Below are 27709 nucleotides of genomic sequence, written 5' to 3' on the forward strand. Positions count from 1 at the left end.
AGTGTACTGTCTTCTCTCAGGTCATAGCATGTGTAGTTTTTATAGCAGCCTAATGCAACATGCTGTGTATATATTGGCTGTGTAATATATATTGAATATACATATATATGTTAAATATTTTATATATATGTTAAATATTTTCTCTCTTTAGTTGTTTAAACGCCGAAATGTTGCAACGGCTGAGGAAGAAACGGAGGAGGAAGTGATGTCAGATGGGGGCTTCCATGAGGCTCAGATGAACAACATGGAGATGACTTCTGTAAGTGATGGGAAGTGAATAGTGTTGGTTGAAGCAGGGCAAATCTGTTGTACTATGATGTGATGGAAATGAAATTCCACAATGATGTGAAGAATGCATTCAGAGATGGACAACTCTGAAACACCCATGTCAGTGAACCACCCTGAAACAGATTACTTGAGAGAAAAATGTCAGGAATGTATAGCAAGTGGTTTTTCAGAGGATATGTGCTTAAGAAAATAAAATAAAATGTCATTGTCCTGGCAAGCTGATCACTTCCTGGATTTAGTGCTCACCATTATGGGTGATTCTATCAAATGTTGCCCAGAGTTTATATAATCTGAAATTCATACTGCTTGAAGCATAAATATACAAATCAGGCAGTGTGTTATTGCAATTTACAAAGTTAAAAAGGGGCTTGGTGGAAAGCCTTATTAGCAGACTTCCAAGTGGCACAATTTTTAACCTAAGTGCTGGAAACACTGCTAGACCTAGCTTAACTGTCTGCATGAGGCCTTGAACCTCTTTCTGTGCTAGAATTTAAAACTACAGAAGAATACTTCTTGTGGAAATTAGACTTTTTTACTTTCTCTCTGGAAAGAAAAATGGTAAAGGTTTCAGTTCTACAGCAGAAAAGTTTAAGGAAAGTGCAGTTCTCACTTAAAAGTGTTGCTGATCTTCACAGTGTCTGTGTTCAGAGTATGCGAGTGATGTTTCCATAGAAATCAGGCTGAGCTATAGATGGTTATATGAGCCTTGAAAATTACTGGGAAACAGAAATGCTTATAAACAGTGTGGTAGATCAATAATAGAATATATGGTTTTACTCTTCAATATAGTATTCAAATATTGGGCAAGTCTTAAATACCATTAATCATTTGTGTGGAAGCTTATATTAAACAAATAGAGAGTAAAAAGTAAGGAAAGGGTTTTGCCTAATTGATAGATAGTGTCATTATACAGTTTGCTATGTTAAATGCCATTAATTTCAGGCTCTTAACAGTTGGAGCTGTTGGCTGTTACAGACAACGCTTAAGTATTTTCAGCACTGTCATCTGTCTCCCTGTCTGTCTAAGGGTTGGGTTCAGATGGATCTGAAGATTAGATTAGAAGTGGAAGAAAAAAAATCTGACTTTTCATATGCTTCTTTACATGGATACATGTGTGGTGAACAGAGTGTCAGATTTTACCTAGCATAAGAAAGGTTACTGATTTAATTTATTCATAATATTGGAAAGTATTATGGAAAATTTAATACCTCTACTTGATGTTGATAACAAGCATTAGAGTTTGTTGACTCTTCTAGAAATGAAAGGTCCTATACATTTTGGTGTAAGAGAGTAAGTCAAAATGTACATGTTAGGGAAATCTAAATGCTAACATAATTACTTTTTGTTAAAGCTGACAATTTTACATTTAATTTAGAGGAAGGGAGAGAGTATGAATTAAAAATTCTGAAGAGTAATTTTCTTGCCATATCTTGTGGAAAATTTGAATTTTGGCTTTCAGTAAAGCAAAGTTGCATTTGAGAATGGTGCTGCCTTATGTAGATGTTCATATGTTATGATTCCTATGTTGTCCATAATGGTTTTACCTAAGTTTTTATTCAGTAAGAAATAAGCTTTGTACTGGTATAGCAAATGTAACCTGTATGTTGCTAATTCCAGATTTTTTCCCCTTTTGCTCTCTCTCACCCTCATTTTGTTTCCCCATGTAAATCCTAGAGTGCAGTCATCACTGCTGATATGATTGAGATGATTTTCTCCAATAGTCCAGAGCAGCAGCTCTCAGCCACCCAGAAGTTCCGAAAGCTGCTTTCTAAAGGTAAGGGCTGAAATGACTTAGAGAAAAATGTGGAAGCCTCCCTAGCACGTGGTTTTACTTTGACAGCAATAAAAATTGAGTTTCGCACTGAAATTTCAGGGTCAAAGCTCTGCTTAACACAATGTCAGCTTGATGTATGTAATAGTCACTTCTTCTCTTGAAATGTGTACTGAGTGTTGCAGATGTGAGATCTCCTCTTGGATGTTAGTTCAGATGTTTTAGGCAGTGTCTCTGTGGCCCAAACATACTGATATACCAAAGGTCCTCTGCACGTGTGCACGCCAGAGTGACTGCACTGAACTGCTGCTCTGAAATCAGCCTGCCTAAACTACTGAGTGCATCAGTGCTCTGAATCATCTTATCTTAGTACCTCAAAACTCTGGAATTTTTTTATGTTGACAGATAGGAATCCATTGCCTTTTAGTGAAATATTGCAGAAAAAGAACAGACTCCATGAAAAGAGCAATCAGTATGACCCTGGATATTGTTTTGATGCAGTAATTTGAGAATTTCCTTACAAAGAAATGAGTGTATCTAACGTAACTTCTTATTTTAAACAGAACCAAATCCTCCAATAGATGAAGTCATAAGCACACAAGGAGTCGTGGCCAGGTTTGTGGAGTTCCTGAAGCGGAAAGAAAACTGTACATTACAGGTATAAAAATACAAATGTATCTGCCTTCCTACTTTAGGAAGGCATTTGGTGATGCAAATTAGATAGGAAGAAAATTAGTGATTTTTTTCAGCTTTACTTCCTCTCTTTCTTCACTGTGTTAAAAAAGCTATTTTATCTTCAGAGTTTCTGGCAAGACCTCTGGGTGCAGGTCAGGAGAGAGAGGGAGATGTCTGACATGCATTGAGTGACTGGTAGGATGGGGTCTTCAGACTTCAGCAAATACAGAGCTTGAAATTTGGAGCTCAAGAGATGAAAAGCTATTAAACAAAACTTTCATGTTTGTCTTCTTTGTACAAATTGAAGGCAATTTAAAATCTTTAGAATTAGGATTTAAGTTTTTGATTAAAGTAAGAAAAAGGTTTAGAATTAGAAATACAATCTGTAGTGATAAGCATAGAAAGCTGGAAGACTTACTGTGGTTTGAAAAAACTGAATTATATGTGCTACAATGGTGGTTAATTTTTCTTAACCTTTGTCTTATTTCCAGCTGTGTTTTTTTCTGGTCAGTCTTTCTTGGCTAATAGAAAGTGAAAGAAAACAAATTACCTGGTTAAGGAAAAAATATGTTAATATGTAGCCATTAAATACAACTCTTAGATTAGAATCAGTATTCTTTTAAAATGCATAAGGCAACAGGTTTGTGAATGCCATGTGAAATCCAAATTTTGTTGACTGGAAATATACAAAAAATTAGGTTTTTTACGCATTAGAGAAAGCATTAACAGGTATTGCTTTTCAGATTGTTATCCACAGAATTTGAGAGGTCTCTTAGCTTCCTTTGAGGAGTAACTAAGAGTATGTAGCAGATTTAAGCTGGTTGGTTTGCAGCTCCAATAGAAGATTTGTAAACTATCTGTTGCAAAAAAAAATAAATTGAATGCCTTTTATTATGTATTGGGGTAAAACATAGAAACCCAAGACAGGCAGATAAATGGAAGCAATTCTTGTGGTGGCCTTACTGGTGCAATATTTATTGATTTTTACATGGAAATGGGAAAAATCAGTTAGAGTGGAAATGTGCAAGCTTCTTGTCCTAAGGACTTTGTAGGAAAGCAGTGAAAATAAAAGCTTGAGTATGTTGCTCTAAATGCTCCATTCTACCTGGGTCATTTTCCTCCATCTTGCCAAATCTCTCTGCCTGCTTGGCAATTTAGTGTCTGCAGGTAGAATTTTTTGCTGTGATCAATTAAGAAGTTCCCTGGAACTAACCTTCTAATGTTTTTATTTGCTCTCTCATTGTTTCCAAAAATATTCCTTTGGGCTTGACATTCTAGGGTTTCTAACTGTAATCTAGCCTAGAAGGGAAGGATTTCCAACTCATTCTGAGACAGTGAAGTATGATTTATAGCTGCTTGTGTAGTGGATTGAATATGGCAACTTCCATGTTCATGAATTGGAACTTTATGGGAATTTATGGTCTGTTCTTCTTCTGTGTTGTCAATGGAATATCCTGTAAATCTAGGCCTCTGAGATCAGTGATAGGAAGGCCTAATTTGTTAGGAATTCCTCTGTCCTGTTTTTCCTCAAGGTAAATGGAAGACTTTAAAAAGCTCCTCTGTTCTCCAGGGTTGCTTCAGCCATACATGAACAAATACATTTTTCTCATGTGGAGAGAGGAATCTTGAAAAATATGGCACCACAAAGAAATCTTTGCCATTAATGTGTGACTGTTCCTTAGTTTATACATCCTGGAGCATCAGGTGTCCACAGAGAAGAAGGAGGAGGAAACTGTCACTCTCTAACCTTTCTGTGGCTTACACTGGAGACTGTGTGAGTCTCCAAGCTGTGAATTGTTCTAGCTGGTGGTACCAGTAGGAAGCTGGAGGACGAACTTTAAATATGGATAAGAGGCCTCTTTGGTAGAAAGATGAGTAACAGTTATGTTAGAATGTACCCCAGAACACTGGATACTCGCTTCAGAGAAAGGAGAATTGCAGAAAAGCAACATTTTATGTTGGCCTTAGGTTCTGGTCACACTGTTTTGCTTCTTGTTCATTAATGATGAATCTTGCAGTTTTGACTTTGTCTGTTTCTACTTTATTTTGCAGCCCATACTCCTTGTGCATTGCAGTGATGTATTTTGGAATTGTTTATTCTGATCACATCTTACTAGAATGTTCAGTTGATCAGAAGGGCAGGATTAATTGTATTGTATTAATTGTATTAATTAATTGCATTTTCAAAACCAAAGTCTAACAACACTTAGAAATGAAAAGCCTTAGAAGTCTAAGCTTAATTCTTGAGTTCTTATTTCAGGCACATTTCAGGATTTGGTGCAACTCCTTAGCAGGAGTTGTTTTTGTAACTAAACCCTAAACATAAGTCCTTGCTCTATCTCTTCAGACAGTTTTTGAAGGTATATCAGTATTTCCACTGGAATACTGTTGGATCAGCATCTTTTGGTAATGTCAAAGTCATTAATTTATAGCTTACAACTTTCCATTTTTACTGTTTGTTGGTTTTTACTTTTCATTCAACTTTTAGCATTCTTTTAATTCTATAGATTCTAAATGTACCAAATAGGATGTAAATTTGCTAGAGTAGTGTAATAATCTTTGGGCTGAAGGCGTACAGAAACCTACTCAAACACGGATTTCTGGAATCTGTATTTTCTGAGGCCTGAGGTCTCAGGTAGGGTTAAAATTTGCATTTCATCTTAAAAAGTTAATGTGTTTGCAAGTTGACATTAGAAGAATAAATGACAAAAACAGTTGAAAATGCAAAGTGTTTGGGATCTCACTTTTTCTTCAAGTCATGAATAAAAACATCATACACTAATAGCATTTGGCATCAGTATTGATCACTAGAGTTGGAGAGAAGTTCTTTGTGTTGTTTTTTAGAAATCTGTTTTTATTTTTTTGGATTTTTAAAATCTCTTTTAGATTGTTTATTTGCTTCATATCCATGAAGTTTTGTCAAACAGTGTCTTCTTCTGCATCTTCAGGAATATCACTTGTGATGTAGTGAATGCAGGTGCCATGTCGTGGGAAAGCACATTGTTTTGTGTACAGGTTCTTAGCCAGTAAGAAAGGCAAAGGTAACATAAATGCATAGCAAAAAAAAAAAAGATTTGAAAAGCCACAGCAAACCAAATGTTCTCATAAGGAACTGCTGCAAATTTTTGTTTTAAGTGATAATGATAACTCCTAAATACATGATTCTGGTTCTTTGCAAATTGTTAATTGGTAATATCTCATGTTTTCCCTATGCCAAGTCTGCCAGATCTCTCTGGTTTTAGAAGATATTTAGTGCCCATGTTTGATGTGGCATAGAAAGCTCCTAGTGAACTGACTTGTATTTTGTTTTCCAGTTTGAAGCTGCATGGGTGCTGACAAATATTGCCTCGGGAAATTCCCTTCAGACTCGAATAGTGATCCAAGCAGGAGCTGTCCCCATCTTCATAGAACTGCTTAGTTCAGAGTTTGAAGATGTACAGGAACAGGTAAAGATTGAGAACAATGTTGAATTTTGTGTGTGTGTTAATTTATGGAATTGGAGGCTTTTTTGTTTGACTTTTAGTTTGTTTTGTTTGTTTGGTGTTTTGTTGGGGTTTTTTTTCCCTTCTCTGGAAAGGAGCAAGGCTATCCTGTAAGAAAGCCTTTAGAGAAAATGCAGTATATGGAAATTACACACAACAGTTGCTTTGTGCTTAGTATGTGTTAAGTTACCTAAGCAAGTATTGTATTTTTCTCTTTCTGGAAATTATATACTTAACCATAACTAATGAGGTAATTCACTTTGTTCTCTAACAGGTTGATATATTTCTGTCTATTGAGGAATTCAGGGAGTCTTGTTTGAATAATTGCTTTAGATATGAAAAGTTTATGCCTGTTTCTCCTGAAGATAAAGCCTGAGCAGAAATTATAGTTTGTTTTCCAAGCTCCTTACAGCATAGATAGATATTCTTCAAGGCCCACAGGGATCAGTATAAAGCACAGACCAAACATCTGATTCAGTAGTTTCCATTTGAAGTCTGTAACCTGTATTTAAACAAGGATGTACTTCAGACATATAATCTTGCTTTGAAGACTTAGGATGATGAAATATTAATGATGTTAACAAATTTAGTTTCAGCCAATGTTAATCCTAACTTGAAAGTATGTACCTTTACAAATTTGACTAGCTTTAGGTCCAGGTATTGCTTTTGTTACATTCTTTACTCCATTACTAAGCTCTGTGTTTTTTCCTATAGCTATTTGCAGACCATGGCTTAGGCTTTACTTGAGTAAATGAAATTAGGCACTGAATTCTCATTTTGAGAACGTTTCTGTGATGGTTGGTTTGTTTTTTGGCAACCTTTTTCTGAACATTTCTTAGTTTCAGTATCTTTTTGTGGTGATGAAATGACAAGCACTGGCTATTCCAGTAGTACTCTTTCAGCACTGTTGTTTACAGAGATAGTGCCTCATTTTCACTTTTGCTCGATACTTTGGTGTGTAAATATCCAGTGTCTTTGTGGACTCCTTGCCACAGAAGCTGGCTGTGAGCTCTGTTAAGCTCACAGTGAGCTGGCTGTTAAGCTGATTATCCAGTATGATCCATTGTTCTTTTTAGAGTCACTGACTTCCAGGTTCAGTTCTCCATCCTGTAAGTGTGACCTCTGTTCTGTGTTCCTAGATATCTGACCGTGCATTTGACTGAATTGAGATGCACGATTGGAGGAGTCCCAACTCATAGACATTGGACTGCTTTGTGTAACTTGCCTTTCTTTCTTGTAGCTGGCTCAGAGTGTACCACCTGTACTTAAGGTTGCCTAACATCTCCCACAAGACAGATTTTTTTCTTAGTTGCTTGTTGCTTTCAGGTTACTCCACTTTGTATCTTTCCATTTTCAGTGTTCTGTCTTAGACTGTATTATTGTTGAGAAGACTTTTAAAGAGGAACGGAATTCAGGTGTTTGAAAAAATGTTAAAGAAAATACGAAGTATTTTTTGTCCATTACTTTAGCTTTGAGGAGCTGAGTCTGCTGTCGTTGTAGAAATTAGAAATGTGATAGAGAACTTGCCAAAATGGCAGATAAATGCTGTGTTCTGCCTGTGTGAAAATCCATCCAGACTAAGCTATATGGATCCTTTCAGATTCGTATTTTGGAGTTTGAGCTGAGTAGCATTGCTTTCCAAATTCAGCTGTCACTTGAGTGCTGTTCCTGCAGAATGATTGGTGCTCTGTATATAACAAGGCTGCTTTTTCTTATTTTTCTCCTAATGATTGATCTTCTGTGCAAGAGCTAACTTGCTTTCTTTGTCAGGTTGTTATCATCCCTGCTGATGTTCAGAGAGCAGGTGGGAAGAGCAAACCTGTTTAGATTAAGTTGTGCAGCCTTCAATCTTTAAATGGGTGAATTAACGGAAGAGCTTAGGGGCCACAGTTAAGTAGTTTATCTGGCTCCTTCCCCCCTCCTGCCTCCCAATAAACTGCTGACATATTAAAATTGAGATTGCAGGCAGGCAGAGTGGCTTGGTTGTCATTACTGAAAAATATTCTTCCATGCAGTTCAAGTGCTGCCAAATTCACAATCTCTCTCTTTACTGGTAATCTCAAGGTACCAGTTACAAATTGCTCCCTAGTAAGCTGTGCTAAAGAAGGAAAATGTACCATGGCAAAGTGTTACACTGTTTCATCATGGATTTCTCTGCTGCCGCTCTGGAGATTGCAGCCTGCTCATGGCTGACATGGGGTTTAATGCTGGCCAAGAAAAGAGGAATTCTGTTTTTTTTCCCAACAGATTAAAAAAGCCCCAAGCTCTTCAGCATTTGTTTCCTCTGAAACAAAAATTAGGAGCATAGAAGCACTGAGAAGTTAGCTCCTGTACTTGTGTTACAGGATAGCAGTAGTACACAATTGAATAGTATTTTTCCAGATGACTCTTGTCTCATTCAGTATATGCACAGATTGTTGCCCTGGTAACAGATGAGTGGTAGTAAAGGAGGCCTTTATTTGTCACACTATGACCCTGATTGTTAAAGTTGGAACAAATTATAGTGCATGGAGGAGAATAGGGAAGAAATTCTTAGAATTAAGCACGATAGTAGGTTTGTGAGAAAAATGTTTCTACTGCTTAGTGTCTGATGCAGGATGATTTCCTTCTCTCAGTTTTCAGTAAGTAGATACTTGTTCTAGGGTTTTTAAATGCTCTAGGTGAAATATTTCTTTTTCATTTTGTAGTTGAGGACAACTCAGCAGTGATTTTCATAGTTAGGCCTGTGTTTTGAGCAGATCTGATCCTGGAGTTCTCAAGCTGGATTTCTGAAACTGGGTGATATTTGTCTACAATTTTCTCCTAAAGTGTTCACCCTAATTATGTCTCTCAGTAGTACTGTGAAGATTATTATTTTCAAGCAACTACATTTGCAACAAATTACAAAAATACAGGAAAATACAGAAAATACAACAACGTGTTCAGGGCAGAAGTCAGAAGCTAACCCTGTAATCATATAGTGTAAGATGAAGAGAGAAAGAAGTATTGAAGGCTGTGTTCTAATTAAGATAGCAATTCTTTAGAAGGAAATGTTAGGTGATAACATTATTTTGAATATGTAGCATGGCATAAGCAAAAAATATGTATAATATCTTATTGGCTAGTCATTATCCGCTGTTTTTGTTTTACAGGAAGTCAGTTTTAAAGATTTATGTATTTACTTTGTCTTTTATTTCTAGCTTCCATTAGCAGTAGCTCAGGAACAGATATCTGTGTACCTTATCTTTTGATCACAATGTTCCCAGCATGTATTTTTCATATCTATAAGCCAGTTTTAATTTTGCACTTTTTTCCTTTGCATATGCTAGTTTCTGAGTCTAGTGAAGAGTCTAAATCAGCTGTTTTATAAAAGTCTGTGAGGGAATCTTTATAGCTATGTTTAATAAGCAACATGTATGTTAATGAAATGATTCCTTATGTCCTTTTACAAGATCTGTTTCTCATTAAGTTGTGCAGGCCTCATTTAATTAGCCTACTATCCTTTAACTCTTTCATTGCTTGTATTGTGTGTCAGTGGTCAAACCATTTAGCATACATTTTTCCCATCAGAGAAATTGAATTTATCACAGAATCTACATTTGCATTATTTATGAAAAACACTGGCTACATGTCCCTTCTCTTCCTATTTCTGTTTTTGGTGTACTGATTTTTAGGTTTAGTTAGTGGCATATGTCCTAGTCCTTTTCCACTTATCACAGTTTTTTTTCTTCCAAAAGACATCTAGAAATTTTGATCTACCTGCCTGAAATTACATATATTGGAAGACTCCATCAAAGCCCTTTAGACATGCTTCAGGTTGATGTGGCTTCAGCAGTGTCTTGGCTGCAGTTCTTTCCTAACTTTCCCTGCTGTGGTGCTTAAAACCCAGATGTCAGCTTGAGTTTCCTTGATGAACATGGCATTTCCTTCAAAACCCATGCAAGGCTGCCTGTCGAGAATTGTCTCACAATGACAGGTGTGTGTCACTGTGTTCTGCTGGACAGACCCAGCTGTCCTGTTCCCCTTTGGGAAAGTTTGCATTTTCAGCTTAGGCAACCAGTATGTTTCTCCCTCAGTGTTTTTCCATTTCTAGGTGTATTGCTGTTCCTTTTGGTAACCATCACTTGCTTGGCAGAGCTGACCTGTAAGTCTGATGTCCAGGCTCTGTTTGGCTTTTACATCAGCAGTCCTATTAACAAGCTCTTGGTAATCAAAATCAGGACAAACAGTCAAGGTGTGAGGATGTGCTGCTTTCTGTGTTTGTCAGATGAGATATGAGAAGGAGGAGCTATAACCACCCCAGGCACTGAAAGAAAGATGTTTTCTGTGTTAGGACATAGTAGCAGTCATCTCCTAGGAATGTTATCCTTCCTTGTGTTCACTTAGCCAATCACACTTGCATGCAAGCTAATCTTCACCATCTTCATCTCAGCATTGGATCCTTTTCCCAAGTCAGCACCCAGATGTTGAGAAAGGGTTGATTCTTTGTAATATTTCTTCTCCACTGAGAGACAAACTCTGCACGCTCTTGGTGATTGGTTAAGCACTTAGTTTAAAAACCCAAAGAAATAATGGCTGAGAATCTTCAGAATCCAGGGGATAGTGGAGAGTTGTCAAAAAGCATGTGCATTATGCACAGAAGGTACCATGTGGTTCAACAGTACTCTACAAGACTTGCACTTCACTTTTACTGACTACTGAAGATGTCCAGCACTGCAGGAAAAAACACTGGATTTCAGTGATGAGTAAAATAAACGGAAGATTTACAACAAACCATACTCTGCTGTTAGCAATAAATGGAAATTTATACAAGTGTAAAAATAAGTGCTGTCAATTAACAAGGCAACATTTCTACTTCCAATTTGTACACATCTTTCTACCTAAAATGTGGGTTAAAAAAATCAGTCTATAAATCTTAAAGTAATCTTTAAGTTGGGATTTAGATAGTAGAAGGTACTGAAATGGATTTTTTTTACTGAAATATTTTTTTGATTGAATAAGCTCTAAAATTGGAATGAACATGAAGACATTTAAGTTGTGTAGAATTAAGCCAAAGCCAAAGTGTTGTGGCAACTGTTTGCATCTTGAGGAGTGCACAAAAGAAGAAATGGAAATCATTGAACATTATTCTGACAAGCAAACCCTGAAAAAACTTGTCATTGTTCATGTGTTTGTGGAAACCATGACAGAGCTTTGTATTTATGGCAGTATTTGATAAGAAGAATTTAAATGAGCTTGAGTTCTGTTCCTTATTTATCTGAAGAGCTGAAGTAATTTCCTAAGGAGAGACATCTTCCTTATTGAATGAAACATTGCATATTTTTCTAAAGTCACCTCAGGACATGGTATTTCAATTAATTGGCATCTTGTGTCCTATCAGTGATTAGCATTAAAAGGATTTGTTGCAACATCTTCTCTTACCAGCTCCTGTGACACCACACTACATGGCCAGACTTTCCTTGCCTTAAAAACAATGAAGAATTGGAAAGTAAAGGTGCTATTTGACTTCTCTGGTCAGACTTTTTGATGTGAGATTTGCTGTTGCAAAGCCAGTCAGTCATTCAGGGTCAGAATGGATTCTTGGATTAAGTGATTATCACTCCTGTCAACCTTAAAAATAGATATTGCTATAATGGCAGAAACAAAGACCACAGACAAATAAAATAGAGCTTCCTTGTTTTTTTTGCCTGTGTAAGGGTGTCCAGGCAAGGAAACTGTGCCTTCATACAAAATCAATCACATCTTCAATGAAAGAGAATTATTCTTTTTCCCCCTGCAAAGTGTTTTCAGAAGATTCACAAATTTATTTAGGACTGTCTGAAATCTTTGGTTCATTCCTCAGGCTTCTCCTTGCTGTAGAAGTGCAGGTATTGGAGTGAACAACAGGTGTGGCTCCTTAAAGTTCTGACATGAGTGACATTTTGCAGGAGGTGGCATATATTCTGTCTCTTAAGATAAATTTTTCTGGTAGTTGTCTTCTGTGTGTTGAGTCCAAGAGGCTGCCAAATCAAAGTTACACTTTTTAGATAAACTGTTGTCACAATAGTTGTAAAAAGAATAAGAGTTAGAATGAAAAATGATGATGAAGATCAGTTTTGGGAAAGCATTGTGCAGTTATAATGGCTGTGCTGTTTCATAGCTCAGGTCAGTGCAGTCTCGTGCTGTGCCTCTGACTGTGGCTGACAGCAGAAGCCTGGAACAGAGTAGAAAACAAAACAAACTAATCCTTCCCCAGAACAGTGGCCTGCTCTCTTCACAACCTGCAGTTTAATGGCTCTGATCCTATGCTGTTGTTGGTAGTACTGGTACAGAGGAGTCGTCTTTTTATTTTGTATCTAGCAAGCTGACATCTCTATCCACGTTCTGTATATACCTGTGGTTTTAGCTGTATTCATTCTGCAGGGTTAGCCAGTGCATTTGGGCCTCTAGAGTGAAGTCTTGTTTTTGAAAGTAGCATCTTTTTGCCACCATTTAAAAACATCTTACAGGAGAAACCTAATGCCTTGAATTAATTGACACTGTATTGAAAATTAATAAATATGTTTATTTCAGATTATCCACACATTTCCTTTAGGTAAAAAAATTTAGCAATGCTGTCTGTTTTTTCAGAGGAGCATTTTATTTTAAATAGGTATACAGAGAGGGAAGAACATGTTTATTTTGTGTGAGGAACTTGCTTTGTTCAATTGGAGAAATAGTTATGCACTATAACTCATTTTACTGCAGCTAAATACATAGCCTTCAACTGAAAAGAAATTTGGGGAGGACATTTAGCTGCTATCCATGACAAACAGGATTGCTTTTGTCCTCTGTATGTAGAATTGGGAGTACTTCAGTGGTTGTGTGGATATATGTATCTAAAGCCAAAAGCCAAATAAGCCAACCAAATAAACAGATACATGTATCTATTTGATATGACACTTAGTCTTCTAACTTGAAAAAACAGCAAATGTGAACTTCATAAGCTTTCTTGTGTGACAAAATATTGTAATTTTCATGGAAGTCATAAAATTGCTTTTATACTCGACATAGACTATTTCTACTTTTTAAAGTTAGAGCTCTCATACTAGTGGACAGTGGTGTATAAAACACCATTTGGCCCAAATGTATAAATCAAAACCAGTTAAATCTTTTGTTCTCATCATATTACAAAAGATGGATTTCATGCTGCTTTAATTCTGGTAATTTTGATCTTTTCAAAATGAAGTTTGGAGTACTGATGTCCAGGCTCTTACATTTTGCCATGCATATGACTTAATCAGCAACACTGGTTCTGTCTCATATAGTTTTATTGTAAAGAATTTATGTCCCAGTCCACCTGAAGTCTTTGATTCTGAATATTGATTTATCTTGAACATAGATTCTCATTTTTATCTATGACCGTGTAAACAATTATATATATTATATATATATATATTTTATATTATTATATATTTATTATATTGTTATGCCTTTGTAGTAAATACTAATATGTGTGGCTGTTCCACACAAACATTTTTGGGTAGCTACAGACTTGTACAAGCTTGACCTGTGCTACAAACATCTGGTTTTAAATTAGGTGTGAACAAGGAGGGTAGAATTAGAATGTTCCTAAGCCTGTGGAGGTGAGCTCATCTCTTACTTTGTGGACAGAGCAAAGGTATGTCTGCCTGCACAATCTTTGGAGACATACATGTTTGCTGTTATGGTGTTCTTCTTAGAAATCCACAAATATTCCTGAATCATATAATGAGCTGGAGGGTGTACATGTAATATGCAACCAGAATGCATTCCCCTTCTGTACATTGTTCAGGACCTAACAGAGAGAATAGATTATCTCCCAACTCTATTACATATGTTAAACTGGTAGAATTTTGAGAATTAAAGCAATTATTATTCTCTTTTTCCTTGCAGGCAGTATGGGCTCTTGGCAACATTGCTGGAGACAGCACTATGTGCAGAGACTATGTTTTGGACTGTAATATCTTGCCCCCTTTATTGCAGTAAGTTTGTTTTAATATGTTTTTCACAATTTTGCTTGAGTGCCTTATATGACTAAAATTTGGGTTTTGCCTTGAAGAATAATAATACTGTTTTCTTTTTCTGTGGACTAATCACAGTTTTAAAAGGGGACTCCTGAACTACTTTTTAAATAAAGCTAAAATGCAAACATGTTTTAGAAGCAGCTAAGCTGGAACTATTTTATTCTACAGTGTGGGTGGATGTCTGGACTTATTTTAGAGTCACAGAATAATTTAAATTGAAAGGCACCTTTGGAGGTCATCTAGTCAAAGCCTTTCTTCATAGCAGGTGAGATCAGATTAGATTGCTCAACTACTTAACCAGTCAAATTTGGAACATCAAAAGTAGATTCCGTAACTACCTGGGGTAACCTGTTGCAGTATTTGACCATGGCGTGGTGAAACGCAGTGTTCTGATACCTGATCAGAATTTTCTGTGTTTTGCCTCCTGATGGTGCCTCTTGTCCTGTCACTTTGCACCTTTGAGAAGGATCTGCCTTCCTGTTTTCTGTATCCACCTGTCAAAGTGCTGCTGGCAGCAGTTGTATCTCCTCTCACATCATCTCCTTCCAAGGCTGAACAAATCCAGGTCACTGACGTCCCACTGCGTGTCATTTCTCTAGCCTGCTCATTATCTTAGTGATCGTCTGCTTAAGAAGCATATTATTGCCGAACCAATGACACCATCTTGTGTTGTCAGGTCCAAATTACAATTGCTCAGTCTATGTCCTTTGCAGACTGCAGCAGGGAAATTCTCCTGTGCTCTCATAAAGACGTTGGTACAGTGGGAGATGGCTGTGAGAAAAAGAAATGGAATTGTTACACTTGTGGGAAGATTAGGTCTTGACTTTCTGCATTTGACTTTCAGCCAAAGTGGGACTCATAGCCTGAGACTGACATAAAAATGCAGTTTGGCTACGAGAGTTCTCTTCAAACTACTTCAGAATAATTTTGTCACAATTCCTGCACCTCTTTTGACTGTTAATCTGCCATGTATCTAAGCATTTGAGTGAAATTTAGTGTAATGTTTACTGTTCTTGTTGTGATACTAAGTTCCTGTGTCTAGCATGTGTATTAGTAGCCATCAAGGATGATTTTCTTTAGGATGTGTTTTCATAGGAAAAAACTATCATATTTTGCCCTGGTGTATGTTAAAAAGAGTTAGATTTAATGGTTCATACAGTTAACAGGGTTGCCTGGCTTTGATTTTTTTAAAAGCAAGGGTTGGATTTTTTTTGTTTGTTTGTTTGTTTTAGATTGCTTTCAAAACAGAATCGTCTCACTATGACCCGAAATGCTGTATGGGCTCTGTCCAACCTCTGCAGAGGGAAAAATCCTCCTCCTGATTTTGCCAAGGTAAGAGGTGCTTGAAAGAAAATGTGTTGTGAAGTGGTGATAACCAAATTATTAGTTTAGGGTGGTGAAACTTAAACTAAACAGAAGGAATGCTTCATCAGAGAAATTCTGAAATGTTTGATGGCCTTCTTTCAGATGAAGTTTTTTGAAGTTTTTTGTTTAGTCCTTTGGGCAGACATTCACAACCACTGTTCTAACACAGCTGCCCTGTACCTTTTTGTTACTGTTTATGTACTGGAGATGACTGTCCCATGGCAGGACAAAATTCTGCACATCTTGGCTGCTGTAGAGCAGCACCTGGCACATCTTAGTAACAAGTAACATCTTAGTGGACAATCTGAGTTTCGTTGGCAGTCGTTCTGTAGAGGCTGAAGAGTTGCTGTGCTGCTTTTCTGGAGACATGCTTCTCCATGCTTGTATAGCTACAGTCATGCACAGAAGTGCTGGCTAGGTCTGAAATTATCTGAGTATTGAATCTTAAGATGCCAGTGCCAAATCCAATAATGACATACAAAATCAGCTGACATAATAATAGGTCTTCTGGCCGTTTTAATTTTATTTATCTGCTCGTTATGTCTTACAGGTTTCACCTTGTCTTAGTGTGCTTTCCTGGCTGCTCTTTGTCAATGATACAGATGTATTAGCTGATGCCTGCTGGGCTTTGTCCTATTTGTCTGATGGCCCCAATGATAAAATCCAGGCTGTGATTGATGCAGGAGTCTGCAGAAGACTTGTGGAACTGCTGATGTAAGAAATCTGTTGCAAGCAAGCGTCACTCTTTTCCCTGACATCAAGATTATAACAATAAGGAGTTTAATTAAATAGGTCTTGAAATGTTGTGATATCCAAAGAGCAAGATTGGAATTTTAATTTTACCTGTCTGTTAAGTGTTCTCTATTTGTCATGAGTAACAAAATCAATGGAATTTTTCTTGTACTAATTTTGCTGTTTCCTAAGAGATACATTTTTGTAAAATCTATAACATACATTGGAATTTTCCTTGTGTTGTTGAAGTCCATATTATAGTTACTTAACAAGGAAATTACCTAAAGGATACCAAAGATAAAAATATAAGGAATAGTTCATTTTACTAGAATTGACAGTACCAGGGGCTTGAAATACAAATGATTTCTTCAATCCTTACTGTAGAAGAGCAGATGCACTCTTTGGTCAGTAAAGTGTAGCTGTGAGAGTTGGAGTGACAGGGATTGGCCTTGTTCAAAGCCGTTGCTTCCAATCCAAGGTCAGGACATGGCCTAAGAACAAGGAATAATGGTTTTCAGTGATGTCAATAAAAAGACAATTAAGGCCTCTAATGTTACAGCAAATGTGTTGCTGGATTAATGAATGGAACATATTGCCTCTAAGTAGCTTTTTATAAAGAAGTTTTGATTTGAGAAAAAAAATTCCTTACTTCACCTTTCCTAGTCCAGTTCTGATTTAACAATGAAGATGAGGGGATGCATACGATGATGGAATATAATAAACAGGGTTTGATGGGTTAAACATACAACTTCTATCCCTGTTCTTCTGTCTCATTCATGGCCTTTGTGCATACTACATTAAGTGTATTTTGTAGTTAAAGATAATTACTTTTTCCTCCCAAGGATGCTTGGAAGTACTCTGAAATACTTCTTTCTTTAAATATTTTATTTTTATGCTGCTGCATGACATCTAAAAGTCTAAATATTTAGAAACTCTAGAAAGATTGCCATTAGTTTAAAATCAGAGTTGATTTAGGTAGTGAAAGTCATATTTATCAAGGAAGATTTCCCCTGGCTGATAAATGTTCCTTCCTTGAGAATGTGAAGCTGGAGATGCTTTAAAAAGGTTAATACTTATATTTTTCTTTGTCAATTTTAGGCATAATGACTACAAAGTTGTATCTCCTGCCTTACGAGCTGTGGGAAACATTGTTACAGGAGATGATATCCAGACCCAGGTATGGATGAACTTTGTCTTGTGTTGCACTGCAGTTCATCTTTCTGTTAATTGTGGTAACCTGTTCACCAGTACCTCCTCTTGTTCCTTTTGAAGATTGAAAGTGAAGGTTGATGACACTAATTGCTTCAAAGTGTGGTGGTTTTCTGATTTTCTGTTTAGTTCTGAACTGGTGATGGTTCTTAGGTAGCTGTGTCTGGGATTTGTGGGCAGCTGTGCAATGCTCTCAAGGGTGGGATGTTTTTTGTTTATTTAAAGCAAATCTGTCTCTTAGGCTGAATTTTGTGCTGAGTGATGTATGCTGGTAGTGCCATCAAAGGCCTGTCTCATTCAGTGCTGCTGCCAATCTGTGATGAATCTGTCATATCTATGATGAAAATACATCATATTTATGATGAAAAACAAATGTCTGGTCATATTTTGGGTGGTATGTAGCTGTGTCTGGACATTTTTTTTTGAGAGGCATAGGTAGGAGGCAGTGACTCCCACCCCTGTATTGGATTTAAAGTGGAAGGCAGGAAACCTGGTGGATCAGAGGCACTGGGCTGTCACTGGGACGCTTCTGTTGGTCTGTGCCTCTGAGACCAGAGTTAAAGATGAGTTAGCAGCATCAGGGCACTGTTTCAGTATCTTATTCCTAGGAGGAAGATAACATGATTTTTTGATTGCTATAATATAGTTTGTGTAGCTGAATTGCAGAGGCATTGTGGTGTTTTTTTCAGTGGCATTTGTTTTGCAGATCAGTCATAAAGAATGATTGAGGTGGGATTTCATAATGTTGTTAAAGATAAAACCACAAGGGATCACTAATTCATATGCAATACAGGTCATTAAATACTGCATAAATCTTAGATTTTAATTAAAAATAGTTTAAGCATTTTTGTTGTGCATGAATTTTTCCAAGGACTATACCATGAGCTTTCCTAAAATTCTAGAGAACTTATATGGGTAGGATAGTTATTGATAGTCCTGCCTGCAGATTGTGCTGGATGCTAAAAAGTGATACAGGATGCATGTAAAAGTCAGTAATCAGAAGGAAGAGCCCAGCTTTGAGAGCTGATACATTTCTGAATATGAATGCAATGTACAAGTTCTTCAAGAACTGTTCTCTGTAAAACCTTGGGGCACAAACTTGCTTTTACTTTTTCTCTCATTTTCAGCCAATAACAATTGGCAGTGCTTGAACATGGCTAAAACCATGGGATAGTATGCATGAAGAAAAAAAATTTGTCCCAGGAGATACCTGATAAAATCCTGAACCATAATCTTTGCTATTTTAATCTTAGTGGGGAGTATAAAGAATTTGAGACTATGGAGTGATGCAAGCAAGGGAATTAAGTCCTCAGATTCCATAATCAGACGTCATGACCATGATTCAGCTTGACTGGAGTATTTCTTGTAAAATTCTGTACCGCACTGTTCTTTCCAAGGTGCTGCTTTTGCCACACAAGACAAAACTACTGTGCTTCTTGGTGTTTTCTCTCAATTTTTGGCTTCATTGTTGGAAGTTAGAATTAAATTTAAAAAAAAAAAAAAAAGATTGTTATTTTTCATTTATTGAATTATGTTATGCCCTTTTAGCAGGTCAAAAAGTCTTTCACTATCACACATGACATCATCAAGGGTGCTATCCTGTAACATCCAAGGTCTGGGGTGTTTTCTGTTGTACTTTGGTCATTTAGGAGAAGGAAATTTTGTTGCAATTTTTCTCCACTGTAAAATTGCAGGGTTTTTGCAATTTTTGTAATTTTTTAAATAAGAATTGTTCATTCATAATGTCACTGCATACAACACTGGTCAGACTCTGCACCGCAGTGCCTGCAGATGTGGAAACAGAAGTAGTTGGTGCTTACAATTGTACAAAAATACAGGAAAATACCATAATTTTATTGTTGTTTGGTCATAATGTGCTTAGTATCGTCTTGTTTTCAGATCACATTGAAATCATTTTGAAGGTGTAACCTCTTACCTGAAAAACTTGGTAGTTTTGCTCTCTAGTTTTCCTGCAAAATTTATTCAATTCTTGCTATGTTTTTTTTTATTTATTTGGGTATATTTAGTATTTTAAAAAAACAAACCTGTGGTCATCTAATGGGGTATGCTTTTTATATTTTCAAGAAATTGTACTCCTTTTTCCTGTGATTCTTTATCCTAAATTTCTTCTATGGTGTGTTTTGTTTTGTTTTTCCTGTTGTATTCAGGTAATTCTGAATTGTTCAGCTCTGCAGAGTTTGCTGCACTTGCTAAGCAGCCCAAAAGAATCTATCAAAAAGGAAGCATGCTGGACAATATCTAATATAACAGCTGGAAACAAAGCCCAGATCCAGGTAAGCTTTTCAGCTATGATCAGTAATTTTTGTCCTGCAGACTAGAAGGAACACAGGTGATTTTTTTTGTGCATAAAGTGCATATTTGTGTGAATGCATTGTCACAGATATATGATTGCATACAAAGTATATTACTGTGTGTATTTAGAATATTTCAGTGGCCCAATTATCTGAGAATTCAAATTATTTAAGTTTCTAATCCTCTACACATTATAAGGGGGGGAAGACAGTCATGTTAGAAAATGCCAAAACATGGCTAAGCTCAAGAAAATTTCATCTTAAATAATTTGCTTTGTGCTTTTGACAAAGATACAGAAATTCTCAAATATGAAAAGAATAGGCTACAAACTTTGAGAATCAAATAATTTCACATATTTCTTGGTTTCACCATTGGACACAGACATACATTTGAAAGTACTTTATTTCTGTTAATATTTCCTTATAATTCCTTTTATAATTTCCATAAATGTGCCTTACAATGCCCCATTATAGTCATGTATGCTTAGCCAAATGTAAATCAGCTGTTTATAGAACTGAACAGAAATAGAGGCTATCTAACATGTCTTGGTATTTGCCCTTTCTGGTTACACTAAATGTTGTAATCCCTTCATATTAAGTGGTAGCACACAGAAGCAAATGAGTCCCGCTCCCTTGCGTCAGTCATTACAATTAGGCTCCAGAAGATCAAATCATTGTTCTGAGTCTGGACTGAGTGTCAGCCATCAGGAAGAATTCTCAGGACTTTTCTCCAGGTGGTATAAATGAGAGATGGAATATCTTTTCCTCAGAGAAAAGTCTTTGGCTAGATGAAGAAGAAACAGCTCAATATATTTTGTTTTCCCTGAATATGGAGTTTTGTTCAAGAACAGCTGTACTAGGGAATGTTTTGCTTGTCTTTCAGGGATGTGGTTTGACCTGGTGGGATGTCAGGTGTCCCTCCAAAGCTACTCTGTGGCTCTTCTTCTCAACTGGTCAGGAGAGAAACTAAAAGGGAAGTTTCATGAGTTGAAGTTAAGGACAGGGAGAGGTCACTCACCGATTACTGTCATAGGCAAATCCAGACTCAATTTGAGAAATTATTGGAATTTATTACCAGTCAAAATCAGAATGGGATAATGAGAAGTAAAATTAATCTTGAAAGCACCTTTCCCCCACCCCTCCCTCCTTTGTGGACTTAACTTTATCCCTGGTTCTTTTCCTCCTCTCCTTGGCAGTGCAGAGTACAATCAGTTCTTCACAGGTTGTTTCTGTTGCTGCTTCCGCCTTGGGGAGGGAAGTTCTTTGCCTGCTCCAGCATGGGTTCCCTCTGGGGTCATCAGTCCCACCTGCAAACCTGCTCCAGGGTGGGCTTCTCTCTCCACAGGGCCACAAGTCCAACCAGGACTCTGCTCCAGTGTGGGCTTCCCATGGGGTCACAGCCTCCATCAGGCATCCACCTGCTTCAGTGTGAGGTTCTCCATGGGCTGCAGGTGCATCTCTGCTCCTTCATGGACCTCCATGGGCTGCAGGAGTGCCCTGCCTCACCATGGTCTGCACCACAGGCTGCAGGGAATCTGTGCTCTGGCACCTGGAGCACTCCTGCCCTTCTTCCTGCACTGACCTTGGTGTCTGCAGGGCTGATTCTGTCACATATTCACACTCCTCTCTTCTCTGGCTGCAATCACTTTTGCCCAATAACTCATTTAAGAAGGGGAAAAAATTATCACAGAACTACTGTTACAGTCTCTGGTGGGCTCAGCCTTGGCCAGTTGCAGGTCCATCTTGGAGCCAGCTGGCATTGGCTCTGTCAGCTTTTCTCAGAAGCTGGTCCTGTAGCTCCCCCAACTGCTGCCAAAACCTTGCCATGCAAACCTAATACAAAGAGCATTGCCTCATTCCTTCTCTTTTGTAGAAGTGTTGGAAAAAGAGGTTGTAGTGAATGATAGAATCATGAAGGCTTGGTTTGGAAGGGACCTTAAAGATCATCCAGTTTCAGCCCCTCTGCCTTGGGCAGGGATGCCAAGCTATTTCACTAGATTAAGTTGCTCATGGCCTTATCCTACCTGGCCCTGAAACCAGGCATTATCTGATAAATACAAGTGTTTCTATCAAGGCAGTTGAATAACAGTCTCATGTAAATCAAATTTAGTTCTGAGATTACATTTTTCAATTATTTTTCCCCCTCATTGGATACATAAAGTATTTTCAGAGATTGCAAAGGGTAAATGTAAGTCTGGCAGGAGGCATTTATTCTTTGAGGAATGGCAATAAATGTCAGAAATATTAAACTCTGGAAATACTTGTCTTACATGTAACCTGGAAGAAACAATGTTTACACAGAAAGTGAACCAAACCTCTTAATATATTGGCAAAAGTAGCCAAGGCATCATTGTTGCCTCAGTTTTCCTTGGAAGGCAGCCTGATTGCTGCTCTTATAATGATGACTCTGGATTACTTATTCTGTATGACCAGAATTAGCATGAAGTGGTTAACTCTCTTCACCTGTGGGGTGGAGTTACTTCTCTTTTTGCAGAAAACTTGCACAAGACTATGAAAAGGCTGCATAATTTTCCTGAGGAATAAGTGTATTACAGCCTTTGCAGGTGACACTTGAAATCTTTTTGGTTTACATTCTCCCCTGCAAAGAACATTCAGCTGCTGAAGGGGCAAGCATAAAGCTTTAATACATTCAGTAAGGGCTTCATCTCAGAAGGCATAGGAGATAAGGTTAATACCTTTGTGAAAGATACTTCAGTCTTTGCTAAGATACCTGAAATTCCTGAAAATGAGTGTGAGTGCTCATCTAACATTCAGAGATCCTTATGTTAGGAAATGAGTGGGCAAAACCCAAAAACTTAGAAAGGTGGAAAGCTCTGTAGGTCCTTCTTGTTTGATGTAAAGATATGACTAAGATGGAAATGGGATTGTGAGGAAAGGAACCCCTTGCAGTGGTATTTGCTCTGGCTTTCTTGGTCAGGATTTTGTTTTTACTGCTGGAGGTCATGTTTTTTGTCAGATACAGAGAATGATATGGTTACTCAATCTAACCTTGTAGAGCTCCAAGAATTTTGATTCTGCTTTTATTGTGGTTTGTGTGTTAATCTGTGGATCAGCTGAATTTCTAACAAAAGGTGCTGTGTGAAATCAGCAACTGTACCACTGTTTTTTTTCCCACATCAGCAATTGTAATGGCTGTGCAAGTAGCAGTGCCCAGAAGGTAGTTACTGCTGCTTGTACCAAGGTAAAAATGTTTTTGCCTTTGTATTTCTTGTGTTTCTTCTTCTTCTTTCTTTGCTCTTTATCTCTTCAACACCCACCTTCAAAATACAGTATTTTCTCTCTAGAAGGGCATTTGTGCTTTTTCTGGAAAGTCTTAATAGTATTTTCTGAGGAACAGTGCAACCAAATATATTGTCTTAAGTTTGTGTCTTTTCTCAAGTCTGTTGGAGGGTTGTTTCAGGATGTGTGATTGTACAGGGATGTTCCAAACTTAAAAAGAGCTTTAAAAAGCCAGATACCTATACAAGTCATTCCATAAAGACATATCAGAAGTGATAATGGAAACTAGTTTGTTGTTAGAGCATTTTTTCAAAACTTTGGTATCTCTGTTTTTCTTATTCTTGATCTACTGAAGATACAGTTATGAAGAGTCCTAGAAGTAACTTGAATTCTAGTGCACCAGAAGCTATTTCAGTAGTGTATTCAGTTCTGTAACTTCTTTGTAACTTCTCTGTACCACATTGTCCTGTTTTCAAGTGTAGGAGTAAATGCCTGTCCTTGTTTGCACAGTACTCATACACCTGGTATTCACTACTCAGGCACAAGTGAGGCTTTAGCTGAAGAGTCTTATCTGTATCCCTGGTAATCCTTGGTCTTCTAAACTGTTATCATGCCTTTATTTGAAAATGAGTAAGGACAAAATAATCTCTCCTTTGTTAAAACAGAATTTGCCTCATCTACCTGAACAAAATCATTAGTCTATGCATGTGTGTGTTCGGCAGTTTTAAAATGTTTTGGGGTATTTTATCACAGATCAGCTGCCTTTCTATTGAGAACAGATTGGAATTGCATGGTGACTTGAAAAGGTGAGGTCAGAAAGGAGAGGGAAATTAATGCTGTGAGCCATTAGTATCGAATCGTCATTTCTAGCAGCAGCTCTCTAAAAGTGCAAAAAAAGCCCTTTAAATCTGCATAGAAAAATACTTGTGATTATATGCATAGAAGTTCTCTTTCTCAGGAGTCTTGTATCAAGAAGAAAAATGTGTCAAACAAATCACTAGAATACATGTAGGTTTAAAAGAATCCAGCTTAAAAGTAGCTGCCTTAGGATATGTCACAGAAAAGGTTGGAACTGTGTTGATGTGTTATGCAGGTCCAGGGAAAAATAATGTAAGAAGCATTTTCTCCAAAGTGAAAGCTGTATTTCATTTAGGAGTCCCTCAGGCCCCATTCAGAGTAATTGATCTGCATTCAGACTTCAAGCTCACACTTGCTTTGTAGTGAAAAAATGACTGCTCTAAGTGTATATACCCTATACTGACAAAAATTAAATTAAAAGCCAACGTTTCTGATTGTGAGTGGGATATAAATATCCTGGTAACGGTGACATACTGCAAATTGTGTCCATCATGAGGCCTTGATTTTGGACTGCAGAAAACGGCTCATTAGGGAAAGCTGTGAAGTGAAGCACAGTGGAGAGTGCTAACAACATGCTTGATTGAAGAGCTCAAAGTCAGTGTTTCTTGGAAGTAAAATTGGCAATTGCAGGTGTGATTGCAATGATCACCTTGTGTTGAAAGTACCATCACAGATGTGTAACAAGTTCCAGAAGGACCCTTGATTCTTTAGCTTCGAGTCTCAACCCAGAGAATGTTGTGTGAGATACAAGATGTGAGGAAGCCTCCTTTCAGCTCCAGAGCTGATAAATCTGAATTTCTTTGAAAATGCCTTTGAGGTATTACTTCAGACTCCTTTTAATGACTCCTTTTAATGGCACGACTCCTATTTAATGGCAAAATCATTGTAAACATTTGAGCTGAAAAGCACTTTAAAAAAAAGGACTTCTGAAGTTAAAAATGCTGTTTGGTCAAATGTTTCTTGAAGATGGTCACATGCTAAAATGGAGAATAAAAGTGTAGTCTGTTGTTAATTGCTGTGATGATAAAGTATAATTCCCATCTGGGATGAATACTTGATTAGTTAGGTTCATGGGTGAACCTGTTTCATCTGTGAGTTGAGGTAGGTTTTTTTTCCTTTCTTTACATGAATTTCACATTGTGATAAATTAAAACGTTACTTCTTGAGAACTGGTCTTACAGAAGGAATTCTGTGATACTAAGATACTAGATGCAGCTCTAAATCAAATTATTTACCTTCCTTTCTTCTCAGTCCCTGTGAATTGCTTAATAGTTGCTACTAGAGGTCATAAACTGGAGCAGATCTGTTCCGCTCTCTGTGGTGTTCACTGCATTTTGAACATGCACAATCTTTAGCCAGAAATCAGACAAGAATGATTTCAGCGTATGATAATTTTTTCACGTCTGCCTGGCATAGTAACCCACATTTTTGCAAGTTACCAGCTGATCTAACTAGTGGATTATTGCTTCAGAACAGTTGGGATGTTGAAATGCTGTGGAACTTTGGGTAGCGCTCAAGCCATAATGTAGCAATCCCTTCTGCACACCACGAAGACATTATAATGTTTTGATGAATATAATAAGTGTTTTACCTAAGCAGTATTAACAGACAGAACTATATTTAGTGTTGTCTAAGACTGCATTGGGTTACACTCCCTCCATCCACCCACTGTAAAGTATAGAAATATAAAGTCAGAGGGAAGGACTTTTATATTCATCTCCACTTTCATACTGCCTACGATGCTGTTTGGTAGCACACTCCAAAGGCTTTCACTGCCATTTCTAAAAGATAAGGCAGCAGCCTATCACTATTAGATTTGTACTCCAACACAAAAACTAAACTCTTTCTAGCTTTAAGGCATTGTAAATTAACATGCATGAAATGTGTGGAAGTGTGTGCTGAACTTTCTTTGGTGGCTCTTCCTAAAGCACAGGAAGTGTGGGGTTTTTTCCCCACCAAAGGTGGCAGTGAAAGCCTTTCAGAGTGTGTTATCAACAGTGCCTAGGCAACAGAAAAGTGTGGTGGAATGCAGCAGTCTTTCCCCTCTTTATTTCTGTGCTTTCAAGGCTTGGGGTGGATGTGTATATCCTGATGCAGTCGCGATTGTCACTAAGTATAGTTTTTGTTTGTTAATTTCCTAGTTTGTATACAGCTTTGCTGTACTTCAGTGGATAGCTTCCCCAGTCAGGGAGAAGGGGAACTACATCTTCCTGGGAGTCAGAAGGAGAACTGCACAACTGAAGCTTAATCCTGACTGTGGACCCTTCTGAAGGGTATGAAAGGCTATCACATATCTCAGAAAATGTTCTGTGCCTTAACTCCGCAACCCGTTGAAAAGCTGTGGAGGGCAGTACATCAGACACAATCCTCCATGTCTGACAGTGAAGACATCATAGGAGTTCTCTGCTCTTGACAGGTTAAGAAACTTCTCACTTCTTTTCTAACATACCTTAAATGTTCACAAGAACATCTGGAAGTCTGAGCATGGGTAGGCATGGTAGCCACAAGATCTGTGCCATATTTTTCCTCCTCCAGAGTTTCTTAACCTTGCAGAAGAGTGACATGGGCAAATGTAGCAAATGATATATTGTGTGTCAGTTTTAAAAACTCTGGAATTAAATGCATTTTTACAAAATGTGGTGAAAGTTACAAGCTCAGGTTTGTCAGAGGCTCTTCTCCAAAAAGACCACTGGGGACCACTCCAAAAGCAGTGCTGGGGACATGGAAAAGAAGCTACATGATTCATACAGAGCTGTGGTTTATACAGGCATCAAGTTACCTTAAATATACAGTGTGTTTAGTTTATGTCATAGTTGGCATAAGTAACCTAAGAATCTTATAATGCTGTTTGTGGTAGTAGAACTTTAGGAAGTATATTCATTAAGAGCAAAATACTGCATTGCTGACAAGGTCATATTAGTTTGCAGACTAGAGAAAGTCAAAGATTAATCTCTCTCAGATTTGACTTTGTGTTTAAGTACAAAATCTACTTTCAGGCTTCTGCATACCTTATACCACATTGAGGGCAGCAGAGCTAGAGTACCTTTAATTTCTGTATTGTGGCTGAAACCCACAGCAGTCAGTGGTGTGTTACTGCCTTTGGGAGGCTGGTTGGTCTGTTTGGTTTTTTCTTTCTTTGTTTTGGTTTTTTTAAGATTGACCGATCCTAAAAGCAGGAGAGAGCTCAACAAGGTGCTGCTCATTATACTGTAGGTTCTTCTTGATGGCAATAACAGCCTTGTGTAAACTGGCTAGAAGTTTGCTTCAAACACAGCTTGGAGGATAGGCTTAGGTGTCTGTGTCAACAATAAAGGTTCATTAGAGCTGAGATCTGAAGTGCTTCCTCTCTGACTCCAGGAAGGCAATGTTCTTTGTACCCATGCCATAGTGTGAAGTAGTTTCAGCTTACAAACATTTGCTAAGTTTTTTATGAAGCAGTTGTAAATTGAATAAATAAACAAGGTAACTGGAAAAGAAGTCACTGAGAACTAAAATTTCCAGCCAGGAGGGGGAGATCAGAGCAGCAGGGCTGTATTTACAGCTGCCAATTTTATGGTGACTGTTTTGTGATTTGTTAAAGGTAATGTGAGTGGTTGCAGGAGCAGGAAAAATACCACAGTCTAAGACTTGTTTGCTTTCACATTTATGTGATGAACGATATGTGGGCATGTGGTGCCAGCATGTGCACACTAAAAGTGTGTGTGTGTTTGCACATCACAAGTGATTTAGGTGTGGGAACCCAAAGGGAGAGAAGCAGATTCTCACGGGGCTCAG

The 27709-nt window shown here is 37.6% G+C and overlaps 1 protein-coding gene across 1 annotated transcript in view; it reads left to right on the forward strand.

Moving 5' to 3' along the window:
- The window catches only part of KPNA1 (karyopherin subunit alpha 1), a 50425-nt gene that overhangs the window by 13071 nt on the left and 9645 nt on the right, over positions 1–27709 (forward strand). Inside the window, exons 3-11 of the mRNA XM_058019295.1 lie at positions 152–259; positions 1963–2062; positions 2623–2717; positions 6049–6180; positions 14089–14177; positions 15452–15551; positions 16135–16298; positions 17415–17493; positions 19694–19819. Coding sequence (XP_057875278.1) covers positions 152–259; positions 1963–2062; positions 2623–2717; positions 6049–6180; positions 14089–14177; positions 15452–15551; positions 16135–16298; positions 17415–17493; positions 19694–19819 — 993 coding nt within the window. The remainder of the gene's footprint in view (positions 1–151; positions 260–1962; positions 2063–2622; positions 2718–6048; positions 6181–14088; positions 14178–15451; positions 15552–16134; positions 16299–17414; positions 17494–19693; positions 19820–27709) is intronic.

The sequence above is a fragment of the Melospiza georgiana genome, chromosome 2 (assembly GCF_028018845.1).
Source record: "Melospiza georgiana isolate bMelGeo1 chromosome 2, bMelGeo1.pri, whole genome shotgun sequence".
NCBI classification, from domain to species: domain Eukaryota; kingdom Metazoa; phylum Chordata; class Aves; order Passeriformes; family Passerellidae; genus Melospiza; species Melospiza georgiana.